A 17,919-nucleotide genomic window follows, 5' to 3' on the forward strand; every position below is an offset into this window, starting at 1 on the left:
GGGCATTGCTAGATCTAGTTATGACTAACGAAATAGATCAGGTAGATAGATGAGCACCTCAGGAGTGGCAACCCTAATGTAATAATATTTAAGGTCCAAATAGAAAGGGAAAAAGTACAAAAACAAGGGCACCAGATTGGAATAGGGCAGATTTTAGAAATTTCAGTGCGCCAGTTGAGGTTAGGTGGAAGGAGTAACTGGCACATGGGACCGTGGATTAACAATGGGATGTGTTTAAAAAGGACACTGCAAAGTTGCAGAATAAATAATATACCATTAAAAAAGACACTACTTCAAGTTACAGAATACATGGATAAATAAAGAGGTTAGGAACAAACTAAAGTTGAAAAAGAGGCCATATGGGGCCAATAGGCATGAAGAAGAGCTACTAGGGCTGCTTAAAGTTAATTAACAAAGATAAGAGAGGTAATTGCCGCACAATATAAATGTCTGGTCACTAAAGATGAAAGTAAAAGAGCAATACAGCCTCACAGGATATAATATTTATACAAGTGGACTTGTTAAAATTACACTCAAGCATTGTTACCTTATTTGAATGCAAGAAAGCACAGAACAAGATATGGCCATTTGCCGATTCTAACTTGTGCTTCCAAAGAACCGACTGCACATTTCACAAAAGATAGACTTACATAAAGGCCTCTCAGTCTATTTGATCCCAAGTTTCCAGAATACCAACTCTACCACCTTCCCATTGCAGCATCTGGTTCTTCAATGAGTCCAGTGTCCTGGCCTCAAATGTCCTCTTGGCAACCCCTTCCACATGTTGATCAGCCTCAGTGTAAAGATATATTTCTTGGCATCTGTCCTAATCTTTACAATTCTGAACTTGAGGTCTAATTTTGACATGATGTGGAGATGCCGGTGATGGACTGGGGTTGACAATTGTAAACAATTTTACAACACCAAGTTATAGTCCAGCAATTTTATTTTAAATTCACAAGCTTTCGGAGACTTCCTCCTTCCTCAGGTAAATGTTCAGGAGCTCCTTGAAGCCTACGCATTTATACATATAGAACAATACATGGTGTTTACATGGGGCAGTCTGTAAACACCATGTATTGTTCTATATGTATAAATGCGTAGGCTTCAAGGAGCTCCTGAACATTTACCTGAGGAAGGAGGAAGTCTCCGAAAGCTTGTGAATTTAAAATAAAATTGCTGGACTATAACTTGGTGTTGTAAAATTGTTTATAATTTTGACATGGTTCAGGTCAGGTAACTAAGGTAACAACATGCACACAGAAGGACACCTTATGCTTATTAATTAGGGTCACATGTCACTCAGACTGGCTGTTGGGAGATTTGCTCCCATTCAGCTCTGTGCTTCGTGAGCAGGGTCCAGCTGTTCAGATCCCAGATAACGTTCTGGATGTAGAAAGTTTACTTGGGTTAGGGTGGAAGGCAATGTGACCAACACCAGATCACAGTCCGCACCCCTGGTGTCTACCTGCCTTTCTTCCGTCACATTACCGGGCCTCCTCTTTGCCAGATTTTCCATGCTTCCCTCCCCCTCTGCTATTCTGCTGTACCATTTACACCTCCTTGGAACCCATCTTTTGTTTCAATACTTGCCCCATTATCACCTCAGTCCAAAGGTCATCAACTTGAAATGTTAACTCTGTTTCTCTCTCCACAGATGCTGCCTGACCAGCATTTCCTGTTTTATTTCATTATCACCTCCTTTTGCCTTGCATCCTCATCACTTTTGTCATTTACTCACTCCTGCCCTCCACCCTGTCACAGACCTTTTCCTTTTGTTCTAAATCTGCCCCCCTTTCCTTGGCTCTGTATTTGCTTGAAAGCTGTTCAGCTCTAACATCTTCCCAGTTCTGATGAAAGGTTTCGACCTGAAACGTTAACTGTTTCTCCCCACAGATGTTGCCTGACCTGCTGAGTGTTTCCAATATTTTCTGTTTTATTTCACATTTCCAGCATCCACAGTATTTTGCTTTTGCAGATCTCAGTACACTGGTTCTCTCGACTCAAACTCTGTGGCGGGATTTAAGGAGGCAGACCTTGTATGTGCTGTTTGACCTCGTCACACTGGGCACTTGAACTCTGTTTACAGCATCACACCAAAGAATTTCAGCAGTACTTTTCATTTAGTTCTGCTTTAAATCTCAATGTTATAGTTTCTTTAAATGTAGCCCAAAGTTCCCTAAATCTTAAAAATAATTCTCCCACAGACAGCGCTGAATGAGTCAGGGCACGGGTATAACATTAATAGATTTAATTTAAGATCAATAGAGACAACTGATGCCCAATTAAGAATATATTCTTGGCAATGATTGTTTTAAATGAAAGAACGTCACCTGCCAATATATAGAGGAAACAGCCCTGACCTCTCTCCTTACCTGTGAGACTGTTGGAGCACTGCCAAGAAAAAGTGCCAAGCTGCTTCCTGTTTTCAACCCAACATTCTTCACAGTCAAATCTTCAGAGACTATAGATAAAAGGGAAGATGCGTCAAGATGTAAACAGAAGTTGGGGGGGTGGGGGGGTGGGGGTGGTGGAGAGAGAGAATCTTGTACGGCTGTGCTCATTGAGGCAAGAGAGGCCATAGATGAGAAATCAAATCAAGTTGCAATTCTGGGCACGGGAAAGATTCCTAAAGGGAAACCCTGTACGGCCCATTGCAATAGTATTACACCGTCTTGAGGTAATCACCCACCTGGAGGGAGGAGCTTCCCAGTTCTGTCAATTGGTCTCAAACAGGTTTCATCTTCTGTAAGATAAAGAAGTGCCTAATTAACCAGATCAATGTACAGCAGTAATTAACACACACAAAAAGCTGACCTTTTAACTCAAATTTATTTGAAAAAAAATAAATTCATATCACTACTTCCCAACTGCCTCAGTTGGTAAATCTACTGCTGAATGTGGAACTGAACCATACAGACTAAGAACGTCCTACTAGATCTCAGTTAAAGTGGCAGTAAGAAAGAACTTACATTTATACAGCGCCTTTCATGACCTCAGGACGCCCCAAAGTGCTTTACAGCCAATGATGTACTTTTGAAGTATAGTCACTGTTGTAATGTAGGAAATGCGGCAGCCAATTTGCGCTCAACAAGGTCCCACAAACAGCAGTGTGATAATACCCGATCATCTGTTTTAGTAGGGTGTTACACTGGTTCAGGTAACATTCCTAAGTCATGCAAGGGAAAATCAGCCATAATTCCTGGCCCTAATTGTTAACTAGCGTCCACTTACTGAAAGTGCATGTATGGGGATGTTGAGGAAGGTGGAATCAGGTTGGGCAGTCATGATCCATGGACAGTTAAATAGATTGAGGCACTCACCATCTAAAAAAAAGTTTGCCCATAGGGATCTTTAGCACAGGAAGAGGCAACTTTTTTGTCCATGAGCAATGTTTAGGGAGATCAGCTAGTATATAATTTAAGCTAATTGGCAGGAACCAGAGGTGACATGAGCAAACATTTTTTTTATGCAGCGAGTTGTTATGATCTGAAATGCACTGCCTGAAAGGGCGGTGGAAGCAGATTCAATAGTTACTTTCAAAAGGGAAATGGATAAATACTTGAAGGGGAAAAGTTTGCAGGGCTATGGGGAAAGAGTGTGGGACTAATTGGATAGCTCTTTCAAAGATACGGCACGTTGAGCCAAATGGTCTCCTTCTGTGCTGTATCATTCTATGATTCTATAATATAGTATTTTAATAGGACGATATCTAGCAGCAGAATGGAATTTATTGGACAGCTTCAATCCTTTCTGTGGTATCCAATTGTATTGTTAAACGTCCATTGGATGTTGAACATGAGTAAATCCAGCACCACTCATTGTACAATAAATTGCTACAAATAAGATTCAAGACTATCTACAGCTGGTTCTAGATGTTGAGATAAGTGTTATCTCATTGAAACGTATAAAATTCTGACAGGGCTAGACAGACTGGATGCAGGGAGGATGTTTCCCCTGGCTGGGGGGTTCAGAACGAGAGGTCACAGTCTCTGGATATGGGGTAGGACATTTAGGACTGAGATGAGGAGAAATTTCTTCACTCAGAGGGTGGTGAACTTGTGGAATTCTTTACCACAGAAGGCTGTGGAGGCCAAGTCACTGAGTATATTTAAGAAGGAGCTAGACAGATCTCTAGACAAAAAAAGGTATCAAGGGGTATGGGGAGAGAGCGGGAATATGGCATTGAGATAGAGGATCAGATATGATCATATTGAATGGCAGAGCAGGCTCGAAGGGCCTACTCCTGCTCCTATTTTCTATGTTTCTATATTTATCTGAGGTGGGGGGCGGGGAGAGAGAAAAAAGATGAGGAGATTGTCATGACCTAAAAAGATGTACTTTACCTTGTTTGTCTTTCAGCTTCAGCTTTTCAATGGCATTAGCTTTGACTTCCGAAATCAACTGGAACAAAATACAAAGCCATTACTGGCTTTAACAATTCACATACATATATCATTGCGCCATTCCATTTCTTACAGGAACAGCATATTAAATTTCATATAACAGGGTTCATTTATATGGTTATTATTTGTATTGTGCACTAGTATGACAGAAAATTGAAATATAGTCGCAACTGTGTAACAAGTTATACTGTAAGCCAGTGTGCAATTTGGGCATGAATAATGGAATTTCAAATCATAAATCATTTTAAAGAGGGAAATGACTGTACAGGGCTGGTAACAAGGAAACCCTCCTACTTCAGTTGATGGAATGGCAGCTGTGCACTGGAAACTTATCAAGTGTCCACTGATGGCTCCGTTATTAAAGGCAGTGCACAACTAAGCCATACACACCAGGTTTGAAGGTCATTGTTTGGTAAGTCAGCAGCAGTTGTGTGCATAGCACTCAGCAGCACCAGCACAAAGATAGAGGGGCAAGAGAGAGAGGAAAAAGCCTCCAGTGAGCAGCAATGAGCTACAGGGAGCCTGGCCAGCAGCAAGAAACTGGTGAGCCAGATACATATAGTAAAAATAATTGTACTGGGTTTTGTGGGGAAAGGAAATTTTTATTACAACAATAAAGTGCAAAACCAAACCTAGGAAGAGGAAGAAAATAAAAAAAATGTTTTAATGTGGCATGTTTTGAAGGCCCAGGTCATGCCTACGGTATGTTAAATAAAAAGTTTGAAAACATCAATTTTTCACCTTAGTATGGAGAACAGGATCTCCCTCCCTGCTGGGGAGATGTAAATTATGGGGAGGAATCCAGGAACCGTCCCATTGTAAAGAGCAGGGGGCATGGGTTCAAACGCCTGAGTGGCCTGCTGGAGCTATCAATCCCAGAGAAATAATTCTGGAATAGCTAAGGCTTTTTTACCTTATCGTATCGTCATCGCCAAACCCATGACCTCCCACCATCTAAAAGGACATGGGAAAACCATCATCTCCAAGTCACACACCATCCCGACTTGGCCATATATCGCCGTTCCTTCATCGTCACTGGGTCAAAATCCTGGAACTCCCGACCTAACAGCACTGGGGGAGCTCCTTCACCACACAGACTACAGTGGTTCAAGGAGAAGGCTCACCACCGCCTTTTCAAGGGCAACTAGGGATGGGCAATAAATGTTGACCTTGATAGCGACGCCCATATCCCAAGAATTAATCATTTTTAAAAAAACTTCAGACACGGTTTTCATGCCATCGATGACAGCACTCCCAAACATGGTTTCTTTTCCTTGCTCATAATTGCTGTGATTGTTAATACTGGTGCGTAGTACACTTTTATGAGGAAGTGCTAGAAATATAGTCCTCACCATTGTCACCCATAGCACTAAATGAAAATAGCTTCAAACAGGTTCACAGAATGCTACTCACCATCTCCATAGTGACCGGAATGGTCACCATCGCCCCTGCCGCCTGCACCAATCTCTCACCACAATAATTAGTGACCTGCAGCCAGCTGCGGTCAGCCTGTGGTGCTACAGTTACAGGCATACCATTGGAAGAGAGAGCACTATGAGAAGGCAACAGAAAACAGGATTTATTTTCTATTATCAAACTTCTGAATATCTAAAGCAGCACATTTTCAACACACATTTTAAGCATGCTGGATATTTTAATCCTTTCGAGTTCGGATCCCATCTGCATCCATTAAAGTACAGTGTAGTCTGTTATTGGGCAGAGGCTGCAATCATTCATTATGTATTGATACTGCCCTTTACAATTCTCCTTTATACTGATCAAGATGAGATATATCAGTGCTGGAAAGCTGTGCATTTTTCCACTTTTTTTTAAATCTTAGTATTCAGCACCAAACACTCCAAACTCAGATAGAGAGCACAGCTTGCTCTATTCTATCCAAACAATGCATCTTAAATCCAACCTAAGCGTAGCACCTTTTACTGAGCCGGTGTTGCATTTACATTTCCTACACCTGCCACCATGACAATCTATCTGGGTGGGACTGCCAGTTTAACAGTTAGAAAAAAATAGATCAGGCATAGATTCATAGAATCATACAGCACAGGAGGAGGCCATTCAGCCCATCGTGTCTGTGCTGGCTCTTTGAAAGAGCTATCCAATTAGTCTCACTCCCCTACTCTTCCCCATAGCCCTGCAAATTTCTCCCTTCAACCCATGTATTCCAAATACCAACCCTACTATCTTCCCATTATTGCTTTAACATCCATATGAATGGGCAGATGGGACCTTGGTTTTATGTCTCATCCAAAGTGCTGTTGTGAAAGTTAAGTCTTCAACCTTCTCACAAAGGTGAAAGTGGCATCAACTGAGCCATGTTGGGCAGCTTTGCACAATGGACTCACATCTACTAGGAACCAATCACTTTTGTTTCACTTAGCCTTCTCACAGAGATTTGAACAAAAATATTCAGAGGGAAAAAAATAGACCTGACAATAATTCTTTGATAGATTGAAGTTCAAAAGCAGAAATTAGCAAGTCTCCCTCTTTTGAGCAACAATAAAATGATCTCTCACCTCAGGCCATAGTACTTCCGGTCTGATACGAACATGGAGTCGCCATCTTTGAGCCTTAGTTCTGCAAGGGTCTTGTGCGCATCTTCAGTGTCATATGCAACCCAGTTCAAGGACCCTTTATTCTCCAAATTCTTCTTGTAACAAACTGTCAGCTCCTCTGGAGAAATGCCAGTCGACAGGGCTAGAGCTTCTCGTACAGAAGCCAGCAACGTGTTCCGGGCGAATGTCCTTTGTGACTCGCTGAACTGCGTCACCTGAGTGTCTGATTTGCTACACATTATGGGGCACAATACTTTAAGCAGCATGGGCTCGAACTCCTGACCTGCTTGTACTTCCACTCCACAAACCTGCCAACAGAACAGCAGATATAACAAGCTGTGGTGTGACTGCTCTAGTCACTCTCCTAAGCACGTTAGCGCCATCTGTAATCTCCACACTGTACAGAAAAGCATCATCAACTCAGAGGTCAGGAAGCAACAGAACCACTTAAGTTGGGGAACTTCAATAGGAATAAATGTAAAACAGGCAAGCAGAAAAGTACAACAGGCAGGAATAATGGTAAATGTGCATGGCAGAAAAGTTCTTCAGCAATTAAGCATTATGTCACAGAAGTGCATGAATATGCCAGACTATTTATTATACACATGTATATAATATACACATACACACACACAAGCCTAGCACCTAATATGCATTCGTCACTCGCCAGGCATTACTTTCTGAAATTTCCAAGCAGTTACAACTGCCCTTTGATTGGCTTATGAGTCACTACAATTACTTAAATTTGCCTAGTTAGATCAATGGTTCTGAAGATACAAGCCAGGTTATCAGCTACATATCACAACTGTCCTCCAGGTTTCAGTCTTGGCTTGGTGGTCTCACCTCTGAGTCAGAAGGTTGTGGGTTCAAGTCCCATTCTAGAGACTTGAGCACTGAGGGAGTGCTGCGCTATCGGAAATGCCGTCTTTCGGGTGAGACACTAAACCGAGGTTCCGTCTGTCCTTTCAGGCAGATGTAAAAGATCACATAGCACTATTTAAAGCAGAGGAGTATTCCTGACCATTATTTATGCCTCAACCAACATTACCAAAAACAGATTATCTGGCCATTTATCTCATTGCTGTTTGCGGGACTTCGCTGTGCACAAATTAGCTGCCATTTCAAAAATACTTCACTGGTAAAGTGCTTTGGAATGGCCTGAGATCATGAAAGGTGCTAAATGCAAGTTCTTTCTTTCCAGACCAGAGACTGTGAGCAACACGATGGGATATTTTCTAGTTGGAATGCAAGATTAAAATTTATTCACCAACATATGGTAACAGGGTACCATTATAAGAAATTATTCTCTGTGTTTATCCAACACTGCAAGTACAAGTTATTTTATGCATTTTCTTTTTACCTCTTTAGACCCTCTAATTTCTACTCCTTGCTGAATGGCGAATGGGCAACCTGGTTCACAAAAGACATCAACAAACTGTCAATTATAATTAATAACTGTGAGCTTTAGGTATAAGTGATGCCCCTAAGGGAAAAATTGTGCTCTCCGCGTCATGGCAATTGAATTTCTACTTACGTGGCTTTTTCAGCAGTTTGGTTTGTAGACTCTTAGCATAATAATGAGTATTTTTTGTGTCAAGACACCCAACTCCCAAAGAAAACTGCCGGGGGGGGGGGGGGAAGGGAAAAGAATGTAGAGAGAAGAGGAACATATACAGAAAGACAGAAAAAGAGTGAGCGTGTGCAGTAAGGCAAGGAGCAAGCACACTCAAGAGAGAAGACAAGAGTGGAGTGAGCACCTAGAAAGAGAAGGTAGTGAGAAGTGAGGATAAACAAGAGTAAGACGAAAGGAGCAAGAGTGCTCAGAAAGAAAACAGAAGGGAGCAAGCGCAGAAAGACAGATGAGTGAGCATGTACAGAGACAGACAAAGTAATGAGGCGTACAAAGAGAATACAAAAGAATTCTGAACAAGAAAGAAAATCAGAGACAATGAAAAAAAATTCAAAACCACCTTCAAGGATAAACACTAGAACATACAGGTTGGGATCCAAGCATCTAATTGAGGTGTATAAGATGATTAAAGGATTTCTAGAGTAGATAGAGAGAAAATATTTCCTATTGTGAGGGCATCAGAACAAGGGAGTATAACCTTAAAATTAGAGCCAGACCATTCGGGGGTGATGTCAGGAAGCACTTCTTCGCACAAAAAGCAGTTGAGGCTGGGGGTCAATTGAAAATTTCAAAACCAATACTGATAGATATTTGTTAGGTAAGGGTACTAAGGGTTGCTGAACCAAGGCGGGTAGATTGAGTTAAGATACAGATCAGCCACGACCTAAATGAATGGCGGAACAGGCTCGAGAGGCTGAACAGCCTACTCCTGTCCCTAACTCACCGCACAGTCCTCGTGGAGACAAAGTCCCGTCTTTGCACCGAGGACACCATCCAACGTGCTGTGTGGCACTATCACCGTGCTAAATGGGACAGATTCAAAACAGATCTAGCAGCACTAAACTGGGCATCCATGAGGCGCTGTGGGCCATCAGCAGCAGCAGAATTGTATTCCAGCACAACCTGTAACCGTATTCCTCACTCTACCATTACCAACAAGCCAGGGGATCAACCCTGGTTCAATGAGGAGTGTAGAAGAGCATGCCAGGAGCAGCACCAGACATACCTCAAAATGAGGTGTCAACTTGGTGAAGCTGCAACTCAGGACTACATGCATGCTAAACAGCGGAAGCAACATGCTATAGACAGAGCAAAGCGATTCCACAACCAACGGATCAGATCAAAGCTCTGCAGTCCTGCCATATCCAGTCGTGAATGGTGGTGGACAATTGAACAACTAACGGGAGGAGGAGGCTCTGTAAACATCCCCATCCTCAATGATGGCAGAGTCCAGCACGTGAGTGCAAAAGACAAGGGTGAAGCATTTGCAACCATCTTCAGCCAGAAGTGCCAAGTGGGTGATCCATTTCGGCCTCCTCCCGATATCCCCACCATCACAGAAACCAGTCTTCAGCCAATTTGATTCACTCCACGTGATATCAAGAAACAGCTGAGTGCACTGGATACAACAAAGGCTATGGGCCCCGACAACATCCATGCTGCAGTGCTGAAGACTTGTGCTCCAGAACTAGCTGCGCCTCTAGCCAAGCTGTTCCAGTACAGCTACAACACTGGCATCTACCCGACAATGTGGAAAATTGCCCAGGTATGTCCTGTCCACAAAAAACAGGACAAATCCAATCCGGCCAATTACCACCCCATCGGTCTACTCTCAATCATCAGCAAAGTGATGGAAGGTGCCGTCGACAGTGCTATCAAGCAGCACTTACTCACCAATAACCTGCTCACCGATGCTCAGTTTGGGTTCCGCCAGGACCACTCAGCTCCAGACCTCATTACAGCCTTGGTCCAAACATGGACAAAAAAGCTGAATTCCAGAGGTGAGGTGAGAGTGACTGTCCTTGACATTAAGGCAGCATTTGACCGAGTGTGGCACCAAGGAGCCCTAGTAAAACTGAAGTCAATGGGAATCAGGGGGAAAACTCTCCAGTGGCTGGAGTCACACCTAGCATAAAGGAAGATGGTAGTGGTTGTTGGAGGCCAATCATCTCAGCCCCAGGACATTGCTGCAGGAGTTCCTCAGGGCAGTGTCCTAGGCTGCTTCATCAATGACCTTCCCTCCATCATAAGGTCAGAAATGGGGATGTTCACTGATGATTGCACAGTGTTCAGTTCCATTCGCAATCCCTCAGATAATGAAGCAGTCCGTGCCCGCATGCAGCAAGTCCTGGACAATATCTAGGCTTGAGATGATAAGTGGCAAGTAACAGTCACGCCAGACAAGTGCTAGGCAATGACCACCTCCCCTTGACATTCAACGGAATTACCATCACCGAATCCCCCACCATCAACATCCTGGGGGTCACCATTGACCAGAAACTTAACTGGACCAGCCATATAAATACTGTGGCTATGAGAGCAGGTCAGTGGCTGGGTATTCTGTGGCGAGTAACTCAGCTCCTGACTCCCCAAAGCCTTTCCACATCTACAAGGCACAAGTCAGGCGTGTGATGGAATACTCTCCACTTGCCTGGATGAATGCAGCTCCAACAACACTCAAGAAGCTCGACACCATCCAGGACAAAGCAGCCTGCTTGATTGGCACCCCATCCACCACCCTAAACATTCACTCCCTTCACCACCAGCGCACTGTGGCTGCAGTGTGTACCATCCACAGGATGCACTGCAGCAACTTGCCAAGACTTCTTCAACAGCACCTCCCAAAGCAGTGACTTCTACCACCTAGAAGGACAAGGGCAGCAGGCACATGGGAACAACACCAGCTGCACATTCCCCTCCAAGTCACACACCATCCCGACTTGGAAACATATCGCCGTTCCTTCATCGTCGCTGGGTCCAAATCCTGGAACTCCCTTCCTAACAGCACTGTGGGAGAACCTTCACCACACTGACTGCAGCGGTTCAAGAAGGCGGCTCACCACCACCTTCTCAAGGGCAATTAGCGATGGGCAATAAATGCTGGCCTCGACAGCAACGCCCACATCCCACCAACGAATAAAAAAAAAATGGCTATGGAGATGTCTGCATCTGGGACTGTCACATCCTATCAACTGAGCATGCATACACTGGAGTGAGGAGGGGGATAGTAGCTTTCATACATTTATAATATATAAAAATTATGTTGATCTTTCACCTCTGGTACCTGTTTCCAAACTCTGTCCAGATTGATGGGATAAAAATTGCCCTTGTCTAAAAGGCTCCTTGTGAAATGAGCTAGGGTAGTCTAAAATACAGGACAAAACTGCCCCATATTCAGCACTAAACTGGCAATCTCACAAAGAGAGAGACCACAGAATGAATGGTGTGGAAAAATGTCAGTGCATTAGGAGGTACTTTCCAAAGTATGTTGCTGGGCCAGAAAAAAAAAGGAACTTTACTCAGCATCTAACTGTGCTATAACTGGCCCAGCAGTGTTTAATGCTAAAACAAGGTGCCTAAAATAGAAAGTGTTGTGTTTTCCCTTCACATCCTGATGAGGACAAAACAAAAACCACAAAAATATAAAATGGCAAAATTATACCATTCAAAAAAAAATTATTAATTACCTGGTTACCGTTCCATACAAAGAGAATGGCTCCATCTGTAATGCCCAGACTGTGCAGAGAGGTGTGGTTCTCTGGAGTGAGAAGGGAGGAAACTGCGATCACTACTTATCTTGGAATGTGATTAAAACTTATTAACCACCACATGGTGACAGGGCAGCATTGTGTTTATCAACAGTGCTGCAAAGACAACTGTTGAAATTAAAGTATTTGCTACATAATTTTAGGAATGTTGAATAAAATGTTAAGTTTATAATGTGTTTTTAATTGCATTATAGTGCTTGAAAAAGCTCGACATGGCTACAGTTCCACTTGGGAGGGCCATACCTATTCAGGACCTGCACCCCTAGCAGCTTTGTTGGTCTTTCATCTGCATCACGTCACCACGACCATGCTTTATTGAAAATGATCGATAATTAGAAAGGGTATTTTTGGCCCTCAGAGAAGTGGATATATGGGGCTCGATATTAGCAGGGCGGCGGGTTCTCAGCAGGGGGGGGTCGACTGAGCGCGTGGGTAAGGCGCCCGGTGTAATCAGTGTGCTCCGCACGCAATTACAGGTTAATTGGAGCCACTTACCTTTGCTTCCGGGTTTCCCACTGATAAGCTGCACGGCGGGTGGACTGAACATGCAGAGTAAGGTCTGTCAGCTGGAGGAGCCCTATTTAAAGGGGCAGTCCACTAATGCTCCTCCTGCAGCAAACAACCAATGCTGAAACAATGGAGCAGGCCAGAGAGAAGTCTGCCCCAAGATTTTCAGACTGCTCACTCCAGCTGCTGCTGGATGGGGTGAGGAGGAGGATGGAAATCCTTTTCCCATCTGATGGGAGGAAGTGCCCTCCCCCCACCACGAAGAAGGCCTGGCTGGAGGTGGCCGAGGAGGTCACCAGCTACGGCAATGTGCCACGAACCTGGGTCCAGTGCAGGAAGAGATTTAATGACCTAACCAGGTCAGGCAAAGTGAGTATTCTCCCACACTCCGTCTTCCACATCACCTCCACCACCACACAACCCCTTCTGCACTGCCGCCACAACGCTCTCGCATCACTCCTCACATCCACTCAACTATCATCCTCACCTTGCCTGCACGTACTCACCGCCCCTGTCCCCATTCGAACACTACCACGCAACCCAATCCTCATACAATATCATGGCTATGTTGCACACGCACCCTCCCATGCATCTCCCTCACGCTCAATCCCACCCACACCAACGCATGCAGCGGCTCACCATGCAACTATCACTCAATCACACCTCTGTGTTTTGCCTCGATAGAAGAAGAGATGCCGGAACGCCCGGGAGAGGGCACAGACCGGAGGGGGCAAGCCACACCAGGTGGTCCTAACGGACGCGGCGCAGCAGGCATTGGACATCAGCCGCAAGCTGGAGTGCCTGTCCGTGGCGGATGCCGAGGTTAGGATTGCACAAGCGGCCGGTGACAGAAAGTCAACACTCAGCACTCATGATAGCGAATGATCTTAGCATCACTTGACATCTGCAGCACCTCAACATCTGTCCACATGCCTAATATTGCTTTCTGCGAGCACCGTGACCGTGGAGGGCGATTCCTCAGAGGACCTGCCGGCCTCTGAGGGTCCATCATCACATCTGAGCCATGCATCCACCAGCGCAGATACATACACCTCGGTGGGTCCCCGTCCTCACTTAGTTGGGCTTGCACATGGTGAGTCATCATGCACGTGAGCACGAGCAGACCCTGGTGGCAGGGGCAGCCGTAGAGAGTCCGCGTTGGTGGGAGCACTCTTCTCCAGGCTCTGCTCAGCTGGACACAGATGCTGAACCCTGGGGGCCAGCCGTGAAAAGGAGAGTCGTCGAGGGGCAGCAGCACATTGCCGAGGCACTGGAACAGGTGCCACACGCACTCTCCACAATCACGCAGAGGATGGAGGAGTCCAACTCCTGCACGAGGGGAATGGTGACACAGGTACAGGAGGGTATCTCCGAGATAGTGTCGCAGGGACGGGAAGGCATCTCTGAGATGGTGTCGCGGGTAGGTGTGGGAATGTCTGCGATGGAGGAAAGGCTAGCCTCCCTCAAGCGTCAAGCACGGCTCAACAATGAGTCCATTCAGGCCCTGACAATGGCCATTCGGATTCAGGGTGAGCAACATTCTGCCGCCTTGAACAGGCTGACAGATACTTTACAAGTGGCCTTCCAAGGCCTCACACAAGTCCTCCAAACTGCCGTCCAGCAGGGTGGAAGGAATGATGTGGGCCTGGGCCACGAGAGGGATGATGGTGAAAGGGGACATGGAAGTGGGGACGCCACTCAAAGCGCTCCCATGTCTCACCCATTAACCCCCTCTCAACCAGTACCCACAATGCTGCCCCCTCTCCAGGTGGCCGAGTCTGCCCCTGCACAGGTGCAGGTGGAGCAGTCTTTGGAGAGGCCCTCACAGGCACCCAAACCCAGAGGGCATCAGCCCAAAGCATCTCATCGGTCAGGGCAAGGACAAGAGCAGCCTGCCACTATCTCTGCTGAAGCCACAGGGGTAGCACTACGTAGGGGTTCCCGCAAACGCAAGGCGAAGTTTTGTGAGCACGAAGGGAATGCACAAGGGTGTCTGACGATTTGTCATGTTTTTTATTTATATTTGTTTTATTTCACATGCACAATAAATCTTATCACCACCATTAATGCCATGTCTTGCCCATTCTTGACTGGCTTGTGCAACAGGTCCCTTTCATGGGGTTCACCATGAACACGCACACTTGATGCCACCCATTGTGTCACTGCAGAGTGGGTGTAGGTGAATTTGCAGGGCTCTTTTGTGTAGACGACTGAGCGACGTCGGCGATGTCCCCGGTGGCACCCTGGAAGGATGTGGAGAAGTTGTTAAGGGCAGTGACTTTGACAGCGACAGGTAAGAAGATGGTGCTCGGGTCAGCCGGGAGCAGCTCTGCATGAAGGAGGCTGCAGACGTCCATGACTACATGTCGAGTGACTCTGAGCCTCCATGTGCACTGCTGCTCAGAGAGGTCCAGGAAGCTGCGCCTCGGTCTGTAGACCCTGTGGTGAGGGTAATGCCCTCTGCGACGCACCTCTCTCTGCGGTTGCCCTCCCTCCTGCTGTGCACGTGTATGTGTCACAGCACTGTGTTGTGGAGCTCCACATGTCAGGTGGACACGTGGCCGGTGAGGCTGTTCGCCCTCCAAGGAGGTCATGACTGCAGCTACGGCGGTCCCCATCCGGAAGTTTGAGGGGGTCCGCAAGGTAGGTAAATGTGTCTGGACACCGGGGTAAGTGTGCAAGTTTATGCATTTGATTGTTAGGAGGAGGGTGGTGGAGGCCAAACTGTCCAAAGTGACAGAGTGGCCTCCTGCAATGAGTGAGGTTCTCTCCCCCCACCCACCTGTCAAATGGACCTTTGCAGCTGCCACAGGCTGATGGCTGCAACACGTCCATTTCAACTGGAAGTGTTTCCCCCAGTACGGGAAACAGTCTCAGTTCATTTCAAAATCCCATCCCTCCTAAAACATCAGGTCAATCAGGTCTGTAAACCACCTGAAGTACCTGTTTAATTACTTTAAGTGGCACCCCGCCAGCTTTAATTGTCAGCGCGTCACTGGGGAACCCGGAAGTGGGCGGGTTGGAGCCAGGCTCCAGACCCACCCCGGGAATCCCGGATTTTCGCAGCCCCCCCCCCCCCGCCACGAACACACCCGATCGCGGGTGCAAAAATCGAGCCCATGGTAACGGGTCTCAGCTAAAGAAATTATTCTGCGTAATTACAACGCAAAAGCACTGGATAAAAGTCTGGCTAGGAATGGTTTGACGGTTATAAGGGTAAATGTAGCTCGACATGATCAAATGGTCAATGTTGCGATGTTGGAACCATGGAAATGCCATGCTGTGGAAAGCAACCACTCATTAAATGCAGATTTATAGGGTTGGATGAATATTCTGGAGTTTCACTTGATTATTGCTTAAAATAGGGAAAGGCTTTTTTTTGCAGAACTTCCCCAATCTTCCCTAAATCTGGTAGGGTCCATGAGGAGATAAATTACACATGGTCTGTGGATTGTATGAGCCAGATAGGCCCAAAAATTATTTTCTTTTTCCAAGTTTTCCTACTGTTAGTCTGCTTTGGAAAGCATGCCATAACGACAGCTGAGACAACTCCCAATAACTACTTTTACACTCATTGCGCCTTACCATCGAAGGTCTCGTAAAGATGAAGACCAGCTGGCAATTGCTTGGCAACAGTGATCACCATATCGCCCTTCCAGAATTCCAACAGCTGCAATGAAAAACATTTAGTTACATTATGTACTGATACGTGACATATTAGTCGTTGTCTGTTGTAATCATATACACATCGGTCTGCTTTTTGACAAAACTGACTTTCTTTAACCACTGGTACTGCTAAACCTCTGGAGAGGAATACCAGTCTACTGGAGCATTCCAGGACTGAATGAATGTGGGGGGACACCTGTCGCCAGGTTCCTGCCAATGTCACTATTAAACCAGATGCTATGGGTGTACAACATGGGGTTCCACATCCCTAGCATTTCTTCTCATCTGTATCACCACCTTGCTGCCACTGCGTACCTGCCCCACATGATGAAAATGAAGAACTCACGTCTAAAGAATTACCAATGCATACTCTGCAATGCAATGTGTTTTTAATAATAGCAAAATGATTTTTAAAAAAATCACAGCAGTTTGAGGTACAAATAACCTTGTACGCTTTTATATCAATGCGCAACATCGCTGAGCAAGTTGCTGTCACTAGGATTTCAGTGAAGTGTAAAATGGCAGGTGTGTGAAAATTTGATACTATCTCCACTGCAAATATGAAAAACAACCACAATTACTAATTTTGTTCTAAACTTGGTGGCGTCTGGAGAGAGGATTTTCAGCCGTAAAACTTGCTCCTGTTTTCTATGTTTCTAAACAACGGGAGGGGAAGAGAGAGATGGGCTGCAGGGAAGGGAAGAAGAGAAAGGGGATGGGAGAAGAGTGAAGGGATGAAAGAAGTGATGAGAGGGAATAAAAGAGGGGAGTAAGGGAATGACAGAAGAGGGAAGGAAAGAGGAGGGGAGAGGGAAGGAGAGTGGAGGGGAGAGGGGAGATTTGTGCAAGGCTAAACCTGCCCTGAGAGCTTAATTAAACTAATCAGTCTAAGGATATGACACCACAAAACATGGCACAGTCACCTGAATGCACTCTAGTCCAACTTGGGCCAGGCAGCCAGCCAGCTGTTCCTGACACAGATTTTACTGGGATCTTAAAATTGGGGCTTACATTTTGTGCACAGTCCGAACCCACTACACTCTCCCAACAGTCAAAGTAAAACGTATCAAGTTCATGGAGCTGGACAAAGCGCAGTCGGGTCAATCGGTGAATATTCTTTCGCAACAGTAGTTTCCACAGTCTTGTACAACTCTTCAAAAGATCAGTGTCTGGTCTTTGAAGCCTCTCTGACCGCCCAACTGGTCTACGCAGCCTCTCCCAGACACCATGCTCTAGTCTTTCTGACCTCCGTACTGCCAATCTGCTTAAAATTTGGCCTCCATCCTGCTCCCTCTGTCTCTCACCCAAATTATTTCCTTCCCACTACTTCAATTTTTCCCTCTGCCCTACTCCCTCTGCTTCAACCATCCAATTCTCTTTTGAGGTCTCTGCTGACCTTCCTACTAGTCTTTGCAGCCCCTCCCAGCTATCGGGCTTATTTCTGCTGCCTTTCCAACCATCCTACTGGCCATCGTGGCATCTCTAAGTCTCATTTAAATTTAACGTTCAACCTGATTCCTCTGCTACGTAAAATGATTTAATTATTTTCTCTGCTCCCTGAATTTTTCCTTTCAGCCCACCTCTGCCTC

General features: G+C 45.6%; 1 protein-coding gene across 4 annotated transcripts in view; it reads right to left on the bottom strand.

Moving 5' to 3' along the window:
- The window catches only part of usp40 (ubiquitin specific peptidase 40), a 116,509-nt gene that overhangs the window by 29,028 nt on the left and 69,562 nt on the right, over positions 1-17,919 (bottom strand). For all 4 annotated transcript variants that reach the window (XM_067988074.1, XM_067988073.1, XM_067988072.1 and 1 more), the window contains 7 exons: positions 16,250-16,334; positions 12,077-12,147; positions 6,941-7,287; positions 5,820-5,958; positions 4,347-4,404; positions 2,693-2,746; positions 2,376-2,464 (listed from right to left, as the gene is read on the bottom strand). In XM_067988074.1, coding sequence (XP_067844175.1) covers positions 2,376-2,464; positions 2,693-2,746; positions 4,347-4,404; positions 5,820-5,958; positions 6,941-7,287; positions 12,077-12,147; positions 16,250-16,334 — 843 coding nt within the window. The remainder of the gene's footprint in view (positions 1-2,375; positions 2,465-2,692; positions 2,747-4,346; positions 4,405-5,819; positions 5,959-6,940; positions 7,288-12,076; positions 12,148-16,249; positions 16,335-17,919) is intronic.

This window comes from Heptranchias perlo, chromosome 7 (genome assembly GCF_035084215.1).
Source record: "Heptranchias perlo isolate sHepPer1 chromosome 7, sHepPer1.hap1, whole genome shotgun sequence".
NCBI classification, from domain to species: domain Eukaryota; kingdom Metazoa; phylum Chordata; class Chondrichthyes; order Hexanchiformes; family Hexanchidae; genus Heptranchias; species Heptranchias perlo.